Source organism: Excalfactoria chinensis, chromosome 14, assembly GCF_039878825.1.
Source record: "Excalfactoria chinensis isolate bCotChi1 chromosome 14, bCotChi1.hap2, whole genome shotgun sequence".
Lineage (NCBI taxonomy): Eukaryota > Metazoa > Chordata > Aves > Galliformes > Phasianidae > Excalfactoria > Excalfactoria chinensis.
In genome coordinates this window covers 10,033,547-10,048,549 of record NC_092838.1, presented here as the reverse complement: position 1 = coordinate 10,048,549, position 15,003 = coordinate 10,033,547, and the positions used below count along the sequence as shown (strand labels likewise).

At 41.8% G+C, this 15,003-nt stretch overlaps 1 protein-coding gene across 1 annotated transcript in view; it reads right to left on the bottom strand.

The window, feature by feature from the left end:
* Nucleotides 1-15,003, bottom strand: part of CARD11 (caspase recruitment domain family member 11) — a 39,889-nt gene that overhangs the window by 7,618 nt on the left and 17,268 nt on the right. Inside the window, exons 2-16 of the mRNA XM_072349308.1 lie at nt 13,916-14,128; nt 13,179-13,316; nt 12,245-12,570; nt 10,843-11,022; nt 9,123-9,275; nt 8,902-9,027; nt 8,215-8,412; nt 7,561-7,740; nt 6,521-6,575; nt 5,285-5,400; nt 4,005-4,108; nt 3,369-3,421; nt 2,494-2,626; nt 1,779-1,980; nt 900-1,026 (exon numbers count right to left, since the gene is read on the bottom strand). Coding sequence (XP_072205409.1) covers nt 900-1,026; nt 1,779-1,980; nt 2,494-2,626; nt 3,369-3,421; nt 4,005-4,108; nt 5,285-5,400; nt 6,521-6,575; nt 7,561-7,740; nt 8,215-8,412; nt 8,902-9,027; nt 9,123-9,275; nt 10,843-11,022; nt 12,245-12,570; nt 13,179-13,316; nt 13,916-14,128 — 2,304 coding nt within the window. The remainder of the gene's footprint in view (nt 1-899; nt 1,027-1,778; nt 1,981-2,493; nt 2,627-3,368; nt 3,422-4,004; nt 4,109-5,284; nt 5,401-6,520; nt 6,576-7,560; nt 7,741-8,214; nt 8,413-8,901; nt 9,028-9,122; nt 9,276-10,842; nt 11,023-12,244; nt 12,571-13,178; nt 13,317-13,915; nt 14,129-15,003) is intronic.

Genomic DNA, 15,003 nt, shown 5'->3' with positions numbered 1-15,003 from the left:
CTGGCTCAGAAACAGGCCATGCTGGTAGTAGCAGAACCCTTGGGGATCACAGAATCATAAAGGTTGGAAAAGACCCCTAAGTCCAACCATCAGCCCACCACCACCATGCCCAGTGACCACGTCCCTCAGTGTCACACCCACACGGCTCTTGAACACCTCTCCAGTGTTCACGAGTTCAAGTGGTGACACCACCACCTCCTTGGAAAGGTAAACCCACTTTCAGTACTTCACACACTACCACCAGTAAAACTGGATTTCTCAGCACAGACGTATCCGTTGCTGTTAGCCCTATCCTGGAAGTACAGTGATCTATTCAGCCAAAACTCTCTATCAAGCATTAAAAAACAAAAACCAAACCAAAACAACAACAAAAAAATCTTAAAATTCATACACATCAGTAAAAAAAACAAAAACAAAAACAGATTTTGGAATGCAATTTCTGATCCATGACTCCAAATTATTATTGCCAGCCTTGAACACTACAATCAAATTCCATTCACTGCACACAAACGCCAGCTGTTAAGGATATGATAAAGACACAGAGGAAATGAGCAGGTAAATGCTGAATTGGCTTCAGCTGGATAAAGATGATTCAGCTCACCACACTGTATTACAGAAAACAGTACATAAAAATAATCTTGTGTTATGTGAGTCATGTAGTTGCTGCTCCACCATGTCAGTCCTTCAGGGCCCTGCAGTGACAAGCACATGGGCTATTTTGCTCGCAGTTACACAGCTAAAAGCTGGAACAGTTACACAGAACTGCCATAATGGACACTGGTAGACATGCTTCAGATTTATACCAATATAAAATATATCCTGGTTCTGTTATTCTCATCCACACTAATTAGTACAATAGACCTGGGGCTATTTGAGTCGAGAAATACCTTCGGTCTTACCTTCGTGATTTGATTTATACTGGAGTGTTACTGGACCATGGCACCTCTGAATTGTCCAGTGGACTTCTTCCTTTGTGCAAGTATCCAAGGGAACACTCTGATTTTCTCCTTTGATGCAGCCCTCCAACTAGATATAAAAGAGCCATTACTCTCCAGTGTGGGTTCAATGTCTGAGTCAATTATATCAGGATTTTTTGAAGCAGCACAATCTTTTTCTGATTAAGCAATTCAGATACGTTGCTATCAGGATGCAGATTATATTCCAATTCTTTTGCTTCTTTTCTCTCAAATAAGGACTGCTGGCAGTTGCGGACTCATACCGAAGCTCATTGACAATCCCAGTAGTAAGTAATTAAGAAATACATATATGTATTTTCTCCTTTAGTGGTATTTTAATAGGATAAAGGTTGGGAGCATTGGCAATGGAGGGCAAACTGTAAGCAGTGAGCAGCTTAGCAAAAGCATCAATGGACCACTTACATGATGCTGGGGACAGACTTAGGAATCACTGTGCTGAGTTACATAGCACAAACTCCCTTTCAAGGTAAGAAACTACTGGGAAGTTGAGAACAACTCCCATTCTACTGTTCTCAGAGGGGCAGTACTATTAGACTCAGCATTTAAAGAAAGCACCAGCTGCTCTCAGCTCTTCCATACAGAGTTACTCTGAAGTGCAAAGGTGTGTGTGTGTTGGACAACCAAAAACGCAAACCCTATTTTCCCATTATTTCATAGTCAATACCAGATTTTCTTCTGCAAGAGTTGTTCGGTTATCCGTTAACACAAAGTGAAAGAAGACACAAAAAGATGGTACTGTGGTGAGGATGCATGCATGAAGGTGCAGAGATCTGTACTGTGTATTGATTATTCTGTGCTTACCAGCAGGAGTTGGTGCCCTTCCCGAAGACCTGCTTTTTCTGCAAGTGATCCTGATTTGACAGAGCTAACAAAGCTCCCTTTGTCGTTACCTCCTATAAGAGTGATTTCTGAATTGAGAGTGTCCCCATTCAGTGTTATGCGCTGGATGGTATGGCAGGAATTCCTGATGCGCCCAACAGATGTGACAGAGGGACGAAAAGGTCTGTGTTCATGAAAGGATGTAAGAGTTACATGGTTATCTCACCTTTTAACTACCAATCCCAAGTTAAATGCATGTGTGATGAATGAGCTACACAGAAATATACTTAATCTATCCAGCACTAGAACCTAAGGACTCTGAAAGAAATCCTTATTACTGTGTAAGTTCTGCAGAAGAGCAGCAGGATAGCCTCAGGTACTCTGACTGGATAACAAGACCACGGGGAGAAGTTTAAGCCTCTGTATGCTTTAAAGTTTTTGAAATCTTAAGATGTCTTTCACTGGATTACAGGACATGAAAGTAGTCCAAAATAATCTGCCATACAGCTATCAGCATAAAGAAGTAATAACTTAACACGGCACCATGAGATCTTAGTGCCAAGTGACAAACTGTGACATGGTATTCCTGTCACTGAGTTATATCTTCAGTAACTAATAGTTAAGTGGGGGGGTGTCTCCTACAGTAGCCTTTCCCCTTAATTTGTGTCTATGGGAGGTAAAATGGCATCTCAAATACCTTTCCAGAGAGAACTTTCTAAATATGGAGTTGACATGCTCCAGGTCATAGGCATCCAGGCCTTCTGACTGATGGGAAGAGGAAGAAGAGTGCACCGAAGGAGCTCCATGTGAGTGCCTGTCATGACTGTCATCTGAAAAGCATAACAAAACAAAACAAGAGTCAAAGATACAGTGGCAAAGATGGAAAAGATGAAAACAGAAGCTTGATTCTTTCTAGCCAAAACTGAATGATGAAATTCCTGATGCAGAGGAATGACTCCTTTCTACAGACCATTGCAAGGAATGCCAGCCTTGCTTACTAGACCTTACCTGACTCTACAGTATAGCTCAGGTTGGAAAGGATCTTTGGAGACTGTCTAATCAACCCCTCAGCTCAAAGCAGGATCATCCAGAGGACTCTGGTTTCCTTTGCATATGTCTGAAGATGGAGACTCCTCAACCTATCTGAACAACTATGCTCCAGTGTTTGACTGCTCTTGCAGTAAAAAAAGCTTTATCTTACTTTTTAAATGGAATTGTTTGCACCTCTCTTTTCTTGTCCCCTTGCTGAGTAGAGCCAGACTCTCCCCAGTGCTATCTTTATGCTTTTCCTTCTCAGTTTGATGCTTTCCTTATTTTTGAGGTTGGAGGTCTTCTTTTCAACCCTCAAACTGCACTCTTACCTATTGATTCAGCCCAGTTCTTTCACTTCTCCAGGAATAACTGCTTTCCTGTTCTCACCACTGGTTTCTTTCTTGCTTTCTGTTATAATGATCTGATGAATTTTCCTCAGACTGTGTGTCCTATTTTCTTTAGACTAAGTTGATCACTGGACAGTATCTGTAGCTGATGAGCTCACCACATCTCACAGTTAAACTATCACAGTTTACTTACCATCTAGCTCCAAAGCATCAAATCCAAAGCTGTCATTGTCCTCTTCAACCACACTGAAATTAAAAACAAAATGTGAGATAACAGAAGAGAGAGAAAAAAAACAACAACGTTCATTTTCCCACTTCCAGCACTTTCATTAAAGCACATGGTTTGGTTGCAAAGCCATTTAAATAACAGCTTGTCTTTTCCATCCACCGTGATTCGCAGGTCCTTTGTGAAGCTGACATTCCTCATAGACGGCTTCAGGTGAAGGGTGAATTTTTGCAGCTGGTTTGGGAAGAACCAGCTATTTTTACACTGTGCATGAGCAAGAAAATAACGTAACTTTTCCTACATCTTGAACTACGATCTCCCTTTTTTTCCCCCCAGAAACCAAGATCAGATGAACTGTGAAACCTGCAGCTTGGCACAAGGATAGCAATTATTTTGGATTATGTTCACAAATTTAATTTTCTGTGGGCTAATTATCAAGTTATAAACCCACAGTGAACTTCGGGGCACGGTCTCAAGATAACCTGAATTTAATGCTCATTAGCTTAACAAAATAAGTCCACATTCAGACCTTGACAAGCTGGGGTGCTTTTTCTCCCCACTGGGAAGAGGCATGGGGCACATTTCAGCAGCACAGCCACACACCTGCAGGGAGGAGCATCTTCTTTGCAGCGTCGGACGATGGAGTCGTTTCCCGGAGGCTCAGGAGTGGTAGACATGATGCTGTCATTGCGATTTCTCAGGGTTTGCTTTTAGAAAGCGGCATGCAAAAGAAAGGACACCTGCATTAAATGCGCTATCACTTCTAACTCGCAGGAGCATTATCTTGCTAGCTTGCCTGTCGTGCTCTGCACTGAGAAGCACATCCCACAGTAAGAAAAATGGATTCTCTGCTCACAGATGTTCTGAACAAGAGCATTCATGTTCATATGCTGAGTATTACAGCTCTACATACAGAGTGCTTGATGGCACTGAACCTCATTCTGTGACACAGCTGGCTGATTTACTGAAGGATTTTTAACTTCACCCTTCATCTGCAGAGTGTATGACGCACAGCTGACATGTAGGTGGAAGAGGATGAAAAGCAGAATGTGTGTACATATGTATGTACTTACATACATAGTAGGAATGAGGAAGTAAAACACATATCTCCATATATTCCATTTTTAATCTAGGACATTGGAGTCTAAGCTGTAAATTTTACTGCAGAGAAGACAGTTAAGTCATCAAAACATCCAATAGATATTCCAAAGAATACTCCTAAACCAGCTAAGCTTATTACAAGTGGCAGGGAGCTCTTTCTTGGCTATTCTCGGCTATAATTTTAATTTCCTGGGGCAGCATTTTTCACAGCATTTTGGAAAGATGTTTTGTTCTAACACTCTGCAAGAGCATCTTCCCTTCATGCTTGTCCTGCTGTGTCAGTGCTCACATATGTATAGTGGGATATCTACCTTGAGAGATCAGGGGGATACAGCAAGCAGGGAAGAAATAGTTTGGCTGTGGCATGCAGAAACTTCCAGCTGTGACCTGCACACCCTCTTTGCACAGCCTGGAGAAGCTTTAGATTACTCAAAAAAATAAAACCAACAAGCAAAACCTGAGCGTTTTCTTGCATTACAAAGCAGCTTTTAAAGAAAATCTCGTCTTTCTAACCGTAAACATGAAATGACATAAGGAAACAGTGAGAGGTCATAAATATCAAAAATCTTTTCAAATAAACAAAGTCTGATCCTGTGATTTTGGAAAAGGCTGCTAACACGGTTCTAAGGACACACTGGCAAAACAATTAAGCTTCTGACAAGGGGCTCAGGTCAGGTCACAGCCAGGTGGACAGGGAGGTGACAACAAGGGGCTGCAGAAGCTCTCAGCCACACCAGAAAAAGAAGGTTATAGCAGGGAAGGGACATCTGATGGTTCCTTACAATTTTGCTGACTTCACAGCTGCTGATGGAGTTTCTGATGGAAACAGAATTAGAGGAACTAGTGTCTGTGCGGCCATTGCTGGCATCAGCCCCATCTTCATCCTGTGCTCTGACTGCTGCGCTCACAGATGACAGAGAAAAATAGAGACACCGAAGAAAATAAGGTTAGATCACTTCCAATACAGAGTCTTTCACAGATTTCAACAAGGCTTACAATTATCTTTCCACTTCAGTTTGTCTCACTTCCCATCCTGCGCTGCACAGGGGCTGCGGGTGGCACTGAAGCCCTTTGCTGCTTACCCAGCTCCCCATCAACACAGTTCCTTCAGCCCTTTCCTCTTCTTTATTTTTTTTCTTAGCCCCATGAATACCCATTGACAAATTCAGAGGGTTGTTTTATTAATCTGTTGCTTATCTGTGTTCTACCCCCATCATCTGGCAACCTGCGATTTGTTTTAAAAGAACAATGCTCCCAACAGGGACCACGCAGCTGCAGGCAGCCCCAAGAAGCACAGCGTGAATTTCCAGATGGATCCCCTTCCACCTTCAGCACCTCTAATTTGGACAAATGTTGCCATTAATCGATACTAAACATAAATACAGCATCGTGCAGCAGGAACAATGTTTACCTTCTTATTTTGTACAACACAGCACACAACAAATGGAGGAAGTGCTGCATAAGATGTTTTCTTGGAGAACATTGTTAGTTAAATAAGAGGAATTAGGAGCAACTAATTTGGTAACTTGGCAGCTGGCTGGAGGGTGGGTCAGTCCTTCCTCCCGGCCATTGCAGTGTTTTAGATTTAAAATGAATTCCTTTTTGCTGAAGGACAAATAAACTCATTAGAGGATCACTAGAGTGGGGTTTCTCTGGCTCGAAGGATCTTTCCAACAGCAAAAAGAAAAGAGTAAAATGACTTTCTGCACAAGAATTACAATATAGCCTTTACAATTTTGATGAGATAAAGGGAAGATTAAGCAAACAAAAAAGTTAGGCAAGTTATGGGATCTAATATTGTACGTCTGTGGAGGTAACTTTGGATGGAGAGGTTGATCAGGTACAACACCTGACTGCTTCAAATTATGACACTGTTTGCAGCGAGAAGAACTATTTTACTGACTTGAGCTTAGTTAAGAGTCTCCTGGGTCACAGTGTTTGTTAAAACAACTTAAAGAGACTGAACAAATGAGACAAAGCAACAGAAAAGGAGTAAGGACATAGGTGCTCTTTCTGACCTTGAAACTCTGATGTTCTGTTTGTGCTGACAGGGGATTTAGCTCTTGGATTTATCTAAGAAGACAAAAACAAATGCAGGATATTTACCACACGCTGTAAAACATATTTTCACCCTTTTTTTTCACTGTTGTACTGCAAGATATTTGCCTTCATTTAAACAACAGGACTCCAAATTCTGAAGGTATTTAGGTATCTAAATGCAGCTGCCATGAATGGGAGCTAGCTATTTAACTATTTGTAAAGTCTGGCCCAAATGCTCTGCAATTTCCAGATTCTGTTGAGGGAACAAAGAGACAAAAGGTGAAGTGGGTGCCTTGGGACTGGCTTCAGGCAGCTGTTAATACAACAGCCATCGTTTTGGAGCATGCAATGTACGAAATGCAGCTCTACTGCCATAAGTAATAACAACAGTCAAAGCTCAGAAAGGTTATGAAGGGCAAGGAGAATTCAAATGCAGATGAGAGCAAAGCGAAGCTCAAAACTCCAAATGTTAGCTTGTATATATATATTTTTTTTTACAACATGTGAATATAGCATCAGATAATAACAGCATGAATGCAGTTAGTTGGGAAAATCTTAGACCTAACACGTGCTACCTCTGTGAGAGGAAATTGCCATAATTTAATTCTAAATTAGACAGTTAATTTGACTCAAGTTCGTGTCCATTCTTTCTATTATTCCTTCCAGCTGATGCAAGCTTTTCCACCCATGCTTCAATTTCCACCTTCAGTTCCTTGTGCTCTAGACTTTGGGCATTATGTCATTTTTTTCACTCCTGTTAAGGAGGCAATGAATCAATTTATTGACAGTACTCTAAGAACGTGAATGAACAGCAGAAGCAAGGGGGAGAAAGGACAAAAAATGGTCAGTGAAACGTGATTACATCTACTCCTCAAGGCATAAATCACCACAGGGTAAAAACTTACACAAATCCTATTTTTATAGTGCAGCAGTTTCAGAAGTGTAACTGCAGTGTTTTATACCTCTTAGTTCTAACAGTCTCTGCACTGTACCACTCCATCCCAATATTAAGATGTACCTGGATTCCCTTTAGGTTCACTCTTCTCTTGAGTCGAGCTTGATCAGGCAAGAAGAATTTGTTGTCTTCTGGTGAGTCTTCTGATGTGGAGGAGTCATCTGCTTCCTGACCATTGGCTTTTGGGCTAGAAGTGCCAAAGGTCTGGGAGATAATAGTGATGGGTAGATTGCGTGGCAAACTCTGAAGATTAGAAGGAAAGACTTCTGTGAAGGGGTTTGGTACAGCTCCTTATGACTCCCCTTAAGAGCAATCTGGCAGAACCTTCTGAGTTGAGAGCTTCAGAAGCTCATGCAGAACATGGTCCAGTCCCAAATCAATAACTCACCACATCTGTTTTCTGTTCAGTCAAGCACATTCCTCTAAAGAATTCATGCTTTCTACCCCAGTGCAAAAATTCATTCTTTTTGCATTTCTTTCCCTTCCAATTCAAATCAAGATGCGAAATGCCAGCCTTTGAGAACTATGCGCACGACACAGACAATGTGGTCCCCACTGTACCGAAGAAATTCTTGGAGCATTGACATTTAGTAGAAGGAATTAGGTTTTTTAGTTAATTCATGGAAGGAATAGAGTACCCTCTTCATTCCAAGTGGAAATATTTTATAGACAGAAGACATAAAAAAGAGAATGCAAGCGCATCTACCTCATCCCTACCTGGTCATGACAATTATTGTCCTTAGACAGCCGTCGCAGTTTGCACTCTAGGTTAACAATGCAGGCTTCTTTCCGAACCATTTCAATTCGGAGTTCATCATTTCTCTCCTCCAGCTCCCGAATCTGCTTCCTGTATTTATCTTTTTCAATCAGACAGTGTGAATACTGTGTCTGAGCCTCATCACGTGAGCGGAACGCCTGCAGTGGGCACAAGAATCTGTTTGGGCATTTGGACCTTCTCCCAGTGGTTTTGTTTTTAATGCATTTGGAATAAGGACTTCAAAAACTGTAACCATCCACCAATTAATATAAGAGTAAGGACTAGGGCACGTGCCACAGTAACATCGTTAAAAATGATGATGATGAGGGTGGTTCATTTCTGGCTCCCTCTTGGCTGGTGGCAAAATATTTTAGAGTGTAAATTGGGTCACTTGACACTGAGACAAAACCTGCAGGGGTTGTTGCTAAGTTCTTGGTTCTGCCTGTTAGATGCTACACTGCAGGAACAACATAATATTACCCTGTGTATAATTACCCCTACAAATGCAAACTTTGACAACTACCACCTTCTTGTAAATCTTCATGCTTTAGGGGCGTTTTGGGTCCAATTACCCACAATTTTCTAAAGTGACACAGAAGAGATATAGGCTTTTGTTACAAATTTTCCCCACTTCAATGATTAGATACCTGGTCTCGCTCCTTCTCCACCTCTTCCAGCTGTATCATCACAGTGTTCATACGGTGCTTATACATCTCACAGTCTTTTCCTAGTGTTGAACACTTCAACTCCAAATCTTCTTTCTCTTCAAGATACTGAAAACAACAGTCTGTTAGCTACCACTGCTCTTAGAAGCCTTTTGGGTATTAGCCAGACATATCCCACTTCTTTCCATCCTTTAATTTCTCACCTTGTCTCTCAAGTCCTCCACGTGACGAATCTCCTCTTGGAGATTAAAGATCTTGTTGACCAACTCATGACGGTCTTCCAGAGCCTCCTTACGGTCATGTTCTAAGATATCCAAAATGGCTTTGTCTGAATCTGGTAAACTCCGCTTGTCAGCCTGAGGAAACACATTTTTAAGAGAAAGGCCGGGGAAAGAAAAAATGAAAACTGCAGGAAAAATAAAAACAAAACTGTAACAAACAAGAGGAACAGAAAATGAACATGGTATTGCAATGGAAAAGTAGCAGAAGGAATGGACATTTGTTCATATTTTAAGATATTGTCAAAGAAGATGAATAAAGGCTGTCTTGCTGTCAGAAGAGTCTGATGAAGGAACAGTTTTACTGTTTTATTGTACTGGCTATAATTTGATCCATTTTGGATGCATTCACAATTTTTCACTCCAAGCCCTGCATTCAAAATTCTCCTCTATTAATCAGCTCTCACTGAACACAAAATTCATCCTTTGCCAAAGAGCAGGGCCTAAGAAAACATTTTTAAAGCACGTATAGGCTTTGGAGGGCTATGCTTAGAGAATATTAAACATGCCTGAAAGTAGTTTGTACCTCTGCTTCATTTTCTGTGGTGTCTAGCAATACTTTTTTCCTCTCAGTTTTAAAATGATCAGGATTACCAGAGCAGGTTTCAATAAATAAATTGTCATCCACAATTAACCATAAATGGAAAACAAAAAAGGCACAAAATGCAAGCAAGCATCGTGCATATTTGTTTTTAAAATACCTAGACTAAGTTGGAGATTTCAGTGACATTTTGGCTACCTAATTAAGTAAATATTTCTAAAACAAACTGTCTTTTGTTTATTTATATTTTCTCTTAGGAGATTTTCAACCCTGTTTTAAGATATTTCTTGATCATTTCTCTATTTCCTTAGGTGCTGTAAGACCAAGTCGGTTAATATGAGACAGCCTACATGGACCAGAACTCTGAGAACCTTCTGCACTACACACTTCTTCAACCTCTGAATTGGATTTATGTTAGAACTGTGAATTCATGAGCACTGCTAGAGGCTAAAGCCATGCTCCAAAATGCATTCTATTGATAATTTTCTTTAAGTGTCATTTTAAAAGGCTTCGAGTCTTGCCCAGCAAAGTGCTGAGCACTCACACACATCTCAATATTTGACTATGCTCTTCACAGAGAGACACGATGCTAAATTAGCTCCATATCATATATATATTTTTTTCCCCATCTGCCCAAAAAAGGGTTAGTTAAGATACTTGTGCACAGCAGTGTTCTATGGGGCATTCTGGTAACTAGTGACAAACCAAGAATTAAAACCTTTACTGTCCCATGCTTCATCAGGACCTTTTGGCACAGATGGGACAATAGCACAGAAGTTACAGAGTCGCTATCAGAAACATCTAAGCAGGTTGTTTAACACAGCTTTGTAGTGACAGACCGGTACAAAGAACCACAGCAGGGTTTAAGCATGGAGCTGAACGCTAATTAGTCAAATTGTTGCACTCTGCACTAAGAAAGAGCTCATTTCTCAACAGCTTGACTTATTCTATTGGCAGAAGTGCTCCTGGGGGGTATGTAAGATAGTGTAGGACAAGAGTGTGGGGATGCCTGGAGGCAAGGAGTGGTCAAAGCCTTCTGAACCCATCGCCTGGGTAAGTGGGAGGGGTGAGCTGAAGTAGCAGAGTTTTTCAGTGTAGTGGCACCTGAATGATGGACTGTAACTCCTGGATTTTAGTTTTCATCATCTCGTTTTCCCGCTCCAGCTCCAGCATCTGTTCCTTTTTGGGTCTGTTTTCAATATCATTTTTCAGTTTCAGTGACTGGTTCCTCTCCAGCTTGCATTCCTCTTCCACCTTGTTCAGGCGATGCTTCAGCTGGTCAATCTACAGCAGCCAGGGAGCAGTGAGAAGGAGAGACAGGGAAGGCAAGAAATCATTTCAAGCTTAGGTATTGACTGTTTTGAAAACACTCTCACCTTCAGGTGAAAAAATACTGTCATAGGTGGAAAAAATAGCTTAAACTGTGAATGCTAACAAGCAGATAATTGGGTAGATATGCATGTGTGATAAATGCCCTGATCTGAACTTTTGAACTCTCAAGCAGAAGTTTACTACTTGCTAGCTATACCAGGTATGGGCCAGCTGTAAATTTTAATAACATCTGGACCAGAATTAAAAGCATCATACTCTCAATTCTCCAATAAATAAATATGAGACAGTTATACTGCTCACGAGGCTGACCACACATCATACTTCTGCACATAGGCTATTTGGATTGGGAAAACCAGGGACTTGTGGCTCTGGATTGAAAAGAGAGGTCCCCAAGAAGGGGCTACAGAACAAAGGGAGCCTGGAAAGAAAGGGGTGATGATCCTGACTGGGGAAAAGGTCCAAAAGTGGTGGAGTAAACTGGGGATCAGAGTGATGTAAAGATATGAATACCAGGGCATAGTCAGGGATGTTGGCCAGCAACACTGACTGGTGACCATAAGCAGGACAAAGCAACACAAACTGCCAACCAACCTGCACCATCTCCCTGCAAGAAAGGGATGCTGGGGCTCAGAAAAGGCAGCACTGAGGTGAGGGAGCAATAAACGACTGTGAAAAATCAAAGTGCTGTAAAATGTCTAATCTCATCGGTTCTAAAATAAACCTCAGCATCCAGATCCACTGTGGGTAGCTGTTTACTCTGCCTCACCTGTGACATACCCATAAGCATAAATTTCATGGCACTTGAAGTAATTCTTTCTGTCTTCTAAGTGGTCCCAAGATACCCCAGTGCTTGTTGTGAGGCTTTTTTTAAGAAAACACTGTAATGTAAACCTGAATAACTGCCATGGTATATAGTGTTGCGCCTGAAGAGCTAAAATTATGATTTCAGCAAACAATGTATGTTATGTTCTGCTTATCTCGTACAAGTATGTAAATTATCTGTCACTGATACACATCACCGCAGTAGGAATTTCAGTACCTTGATGCCTCTAATCATCTCAGCAAGCAAAGCAAATGAGCTCTATACCTCTCTGCTGTCAGTGGAAGACTTACTTTGCCACCGGCATCCTCCATTGCTGGTCCTGATTAAAGAAACCCAGAGCATCTCTCTTACCTCAAGCTGCAAGTCTCGGCTCCTCATCACAGCCATGCTCTTCTCATCGCTCAGTTGGGCATATCTCATGGCCAGATTGTAGTTCTCATCCTTCACCTTGACCAGCTCATCATTGTAGTTGTTCCTTTCCTCCTTCATCTTGTTGTATCTCTCCTGGAAGGTCATCAGCTCTATCTTGTTCAGTTTTAGTTGCTTTCTCTCATCCTCCAACTGGCGAGACTTAGCCAAGAGGTCATAGCGCTGCATGTCTTTTGTCTTGACTTGCTGCTGAAGCTTAATGATCTCATTCATCAGGAAATGGGTAAGGCCTTCATGTCCCTCCTCCACTGAAAATGTTTGAACAGCTTATCAGCTTCTTATAATGTAACCTAACACTGAGCAGGATCAGCAGAACTCAATATGAAACAAATGTCCCAGATTATGTACATGTGAGGATTGTGCACACACACACTTATACATCTAACTGGCAACAGGACAAATATTACACAGCACACTACTATCAGAATCACAGCATACAAGTATACATCTCGTTTAGATACTATAAGAAGCCTTAACATTTGTCTTATTTCTTTAGCTGAGCTCACAGGCCTGTGGAAATAGTACAAATTTTCTAAAATGAATGTGTACATGTACAATTAATCTGAATCCTTCAGATGTACTGTGCATGTGTCAGCTAACAATGTAAATTACATCTGCTGAGACCTCTTGTAGTGGCTTTCATTCCATCTGAAGTTCCTCAGCTCCATTCAGACAACTGGGATGTTCCCTTTCTTTATACTTCCCCCATTGCTCCCTCCTTGTTCACCGAATGGGATTGAAGAACTGCAAGATGCTACTAACAGACCAGATTTTATTTGCAGTTCTTACCTGAAATACAAAACCAGTCTTCAAGATACTCCTTATTTCAACAGGCTTTAGAACTGATCCTACTCACCGACAATAGTGGAAAACCTCCGTGTGGGCTCCTTCCCTGTCACCAGTTTGTAGAGTTCAGGGTAGTAAAACTCCAAGCTCTCCAAGAAAACCACATAGCCCCTCTGGCCTTTGGTGTGAAGAATGTCCAACAGCCGCCCTAAATACAACCCAGAGAGAACAGGGAGGTGACAATAACCACACTGTGAGAAGCGTAAGTATTGTATCCGTGAAGTCAGACTTGGGTTTGCCTTTGCAACAGCAATGTGCTGTGGAATATATGGCTGACTGAGTTCAGCTGAACTCAAGAGGTAACGCCATGTATTCCTTATGCTTGTGCAGATCATTACTCTAAAGGTGTTCAGGAAAATCATCCTCGGGAGCAGAAATTCCAAGACGCCTCCCCCAGGAGCACTGAAGTGCTGGGATGGCAGACCCTGCCATGACAAACCATGAAGCACCACAAGGCAGTGAACTTGCTCTTGGAATGGCAGTGGCTGCTGCTGATGCAAACTGAAGTGTCTGCCACGGTTGTGATGGGAATACAAACCACAGGAGCTCCAGCCTGCACAGCACTGGCAAGAGTCATTATTATCAAAATATCAGCAGCAGACTCCACCCCTTTTCATTAAACCTCCTGCAAATGGGATATGGGGCTTCCATTTGATAACCTGTAACTTGGTATGAGTTCCCTCTAGGCTCAGCAAAGTAATGCAGTTGAGACAGGGATACAGATGTAGCCATTCATAAAATAATTACCTGCTCGGTTAATTTTGGAGGGCAGCATAAGGGAGTTAAGCACCTCATCTTCATCTTGCTCATCGATTACTTTGCACTGCCGCAGGTACGGGGTCAGCTTGGCTGGATTGATGTACCGGCTCAGCATGTGCCGGTTGCACTCAACATTCTCCCACAAAGCTTCCTCCTCATCTTTCAGTGTCTCCAGGCAGTCATCCATCTCTGGCTCTCCTCCTTAAGAAGGGAAACAATTGGCAAATGAGCATCAAACAGGGCAGTCTATATCCTGTTACTTTTTTTTTTTTGGTGCTTCCATCTCACATTGGATGAGCTTAAAATCACTTCTAATGCTGAGTTTGCCCTATATTGAAACTGCTTGAACTGAAGTGCAGCCTGTTCACAGCTCATCTGGAAAGTGTCAGTTCAGAGAAGTGCTATCTTGAGCTTCTGAACTATTGCATATTGCTCGCAAGTGATGAATCTGTAGCTCTGCTAAGCCCACAAAGGTCTCTTCAAGTCAGAGAGTTCCTCTCCAGAATAGAAGCAACAGCAGAGAGCATGGTGCAATGCAAGGAAGGATATGAACGCACAGAACCCAGAGCAGAGACAGTTACTGCAGACACATAATTATGCCATTCTTACCTCCTCTGTTCCTCTCAAATGCACTGATTGGAACTGCAATTTTCCCACATAAACATGATGAGCCAACTCATGTAAATGAACCTCAGGAAGAGTTAACATTCAGGTGAGTTGTTCTGTGCCTGTCCTTTGTTGCTGTGTATGGATGATTGATGTGGGGGTGAACACAGGCACCTGTGAGCTCAGACCTGGCCCTTTCTGCACGGTGTCACTAGAGTCTGAAAACATTCTTGACTCATAAAAAGTTATCACACGGCCTCTCAGTGCTTGCTCAGCAATTTCCTGCCAGCTCCTAATTTGTAACCACCTCATTAGAGAAGGTTACAAGGCAGGCAATGAGGTGAAAAACCTTGTACTAAAGTTAAGTCAATAGTAGAGAAGCTGTAAAAATCTTTCCCTCTTAAATCTGTGATAAATGTCAAGCTCTGGAAACAAGTCCTAATTTTGCATTCTTGCTTTTCCAAGCTCTC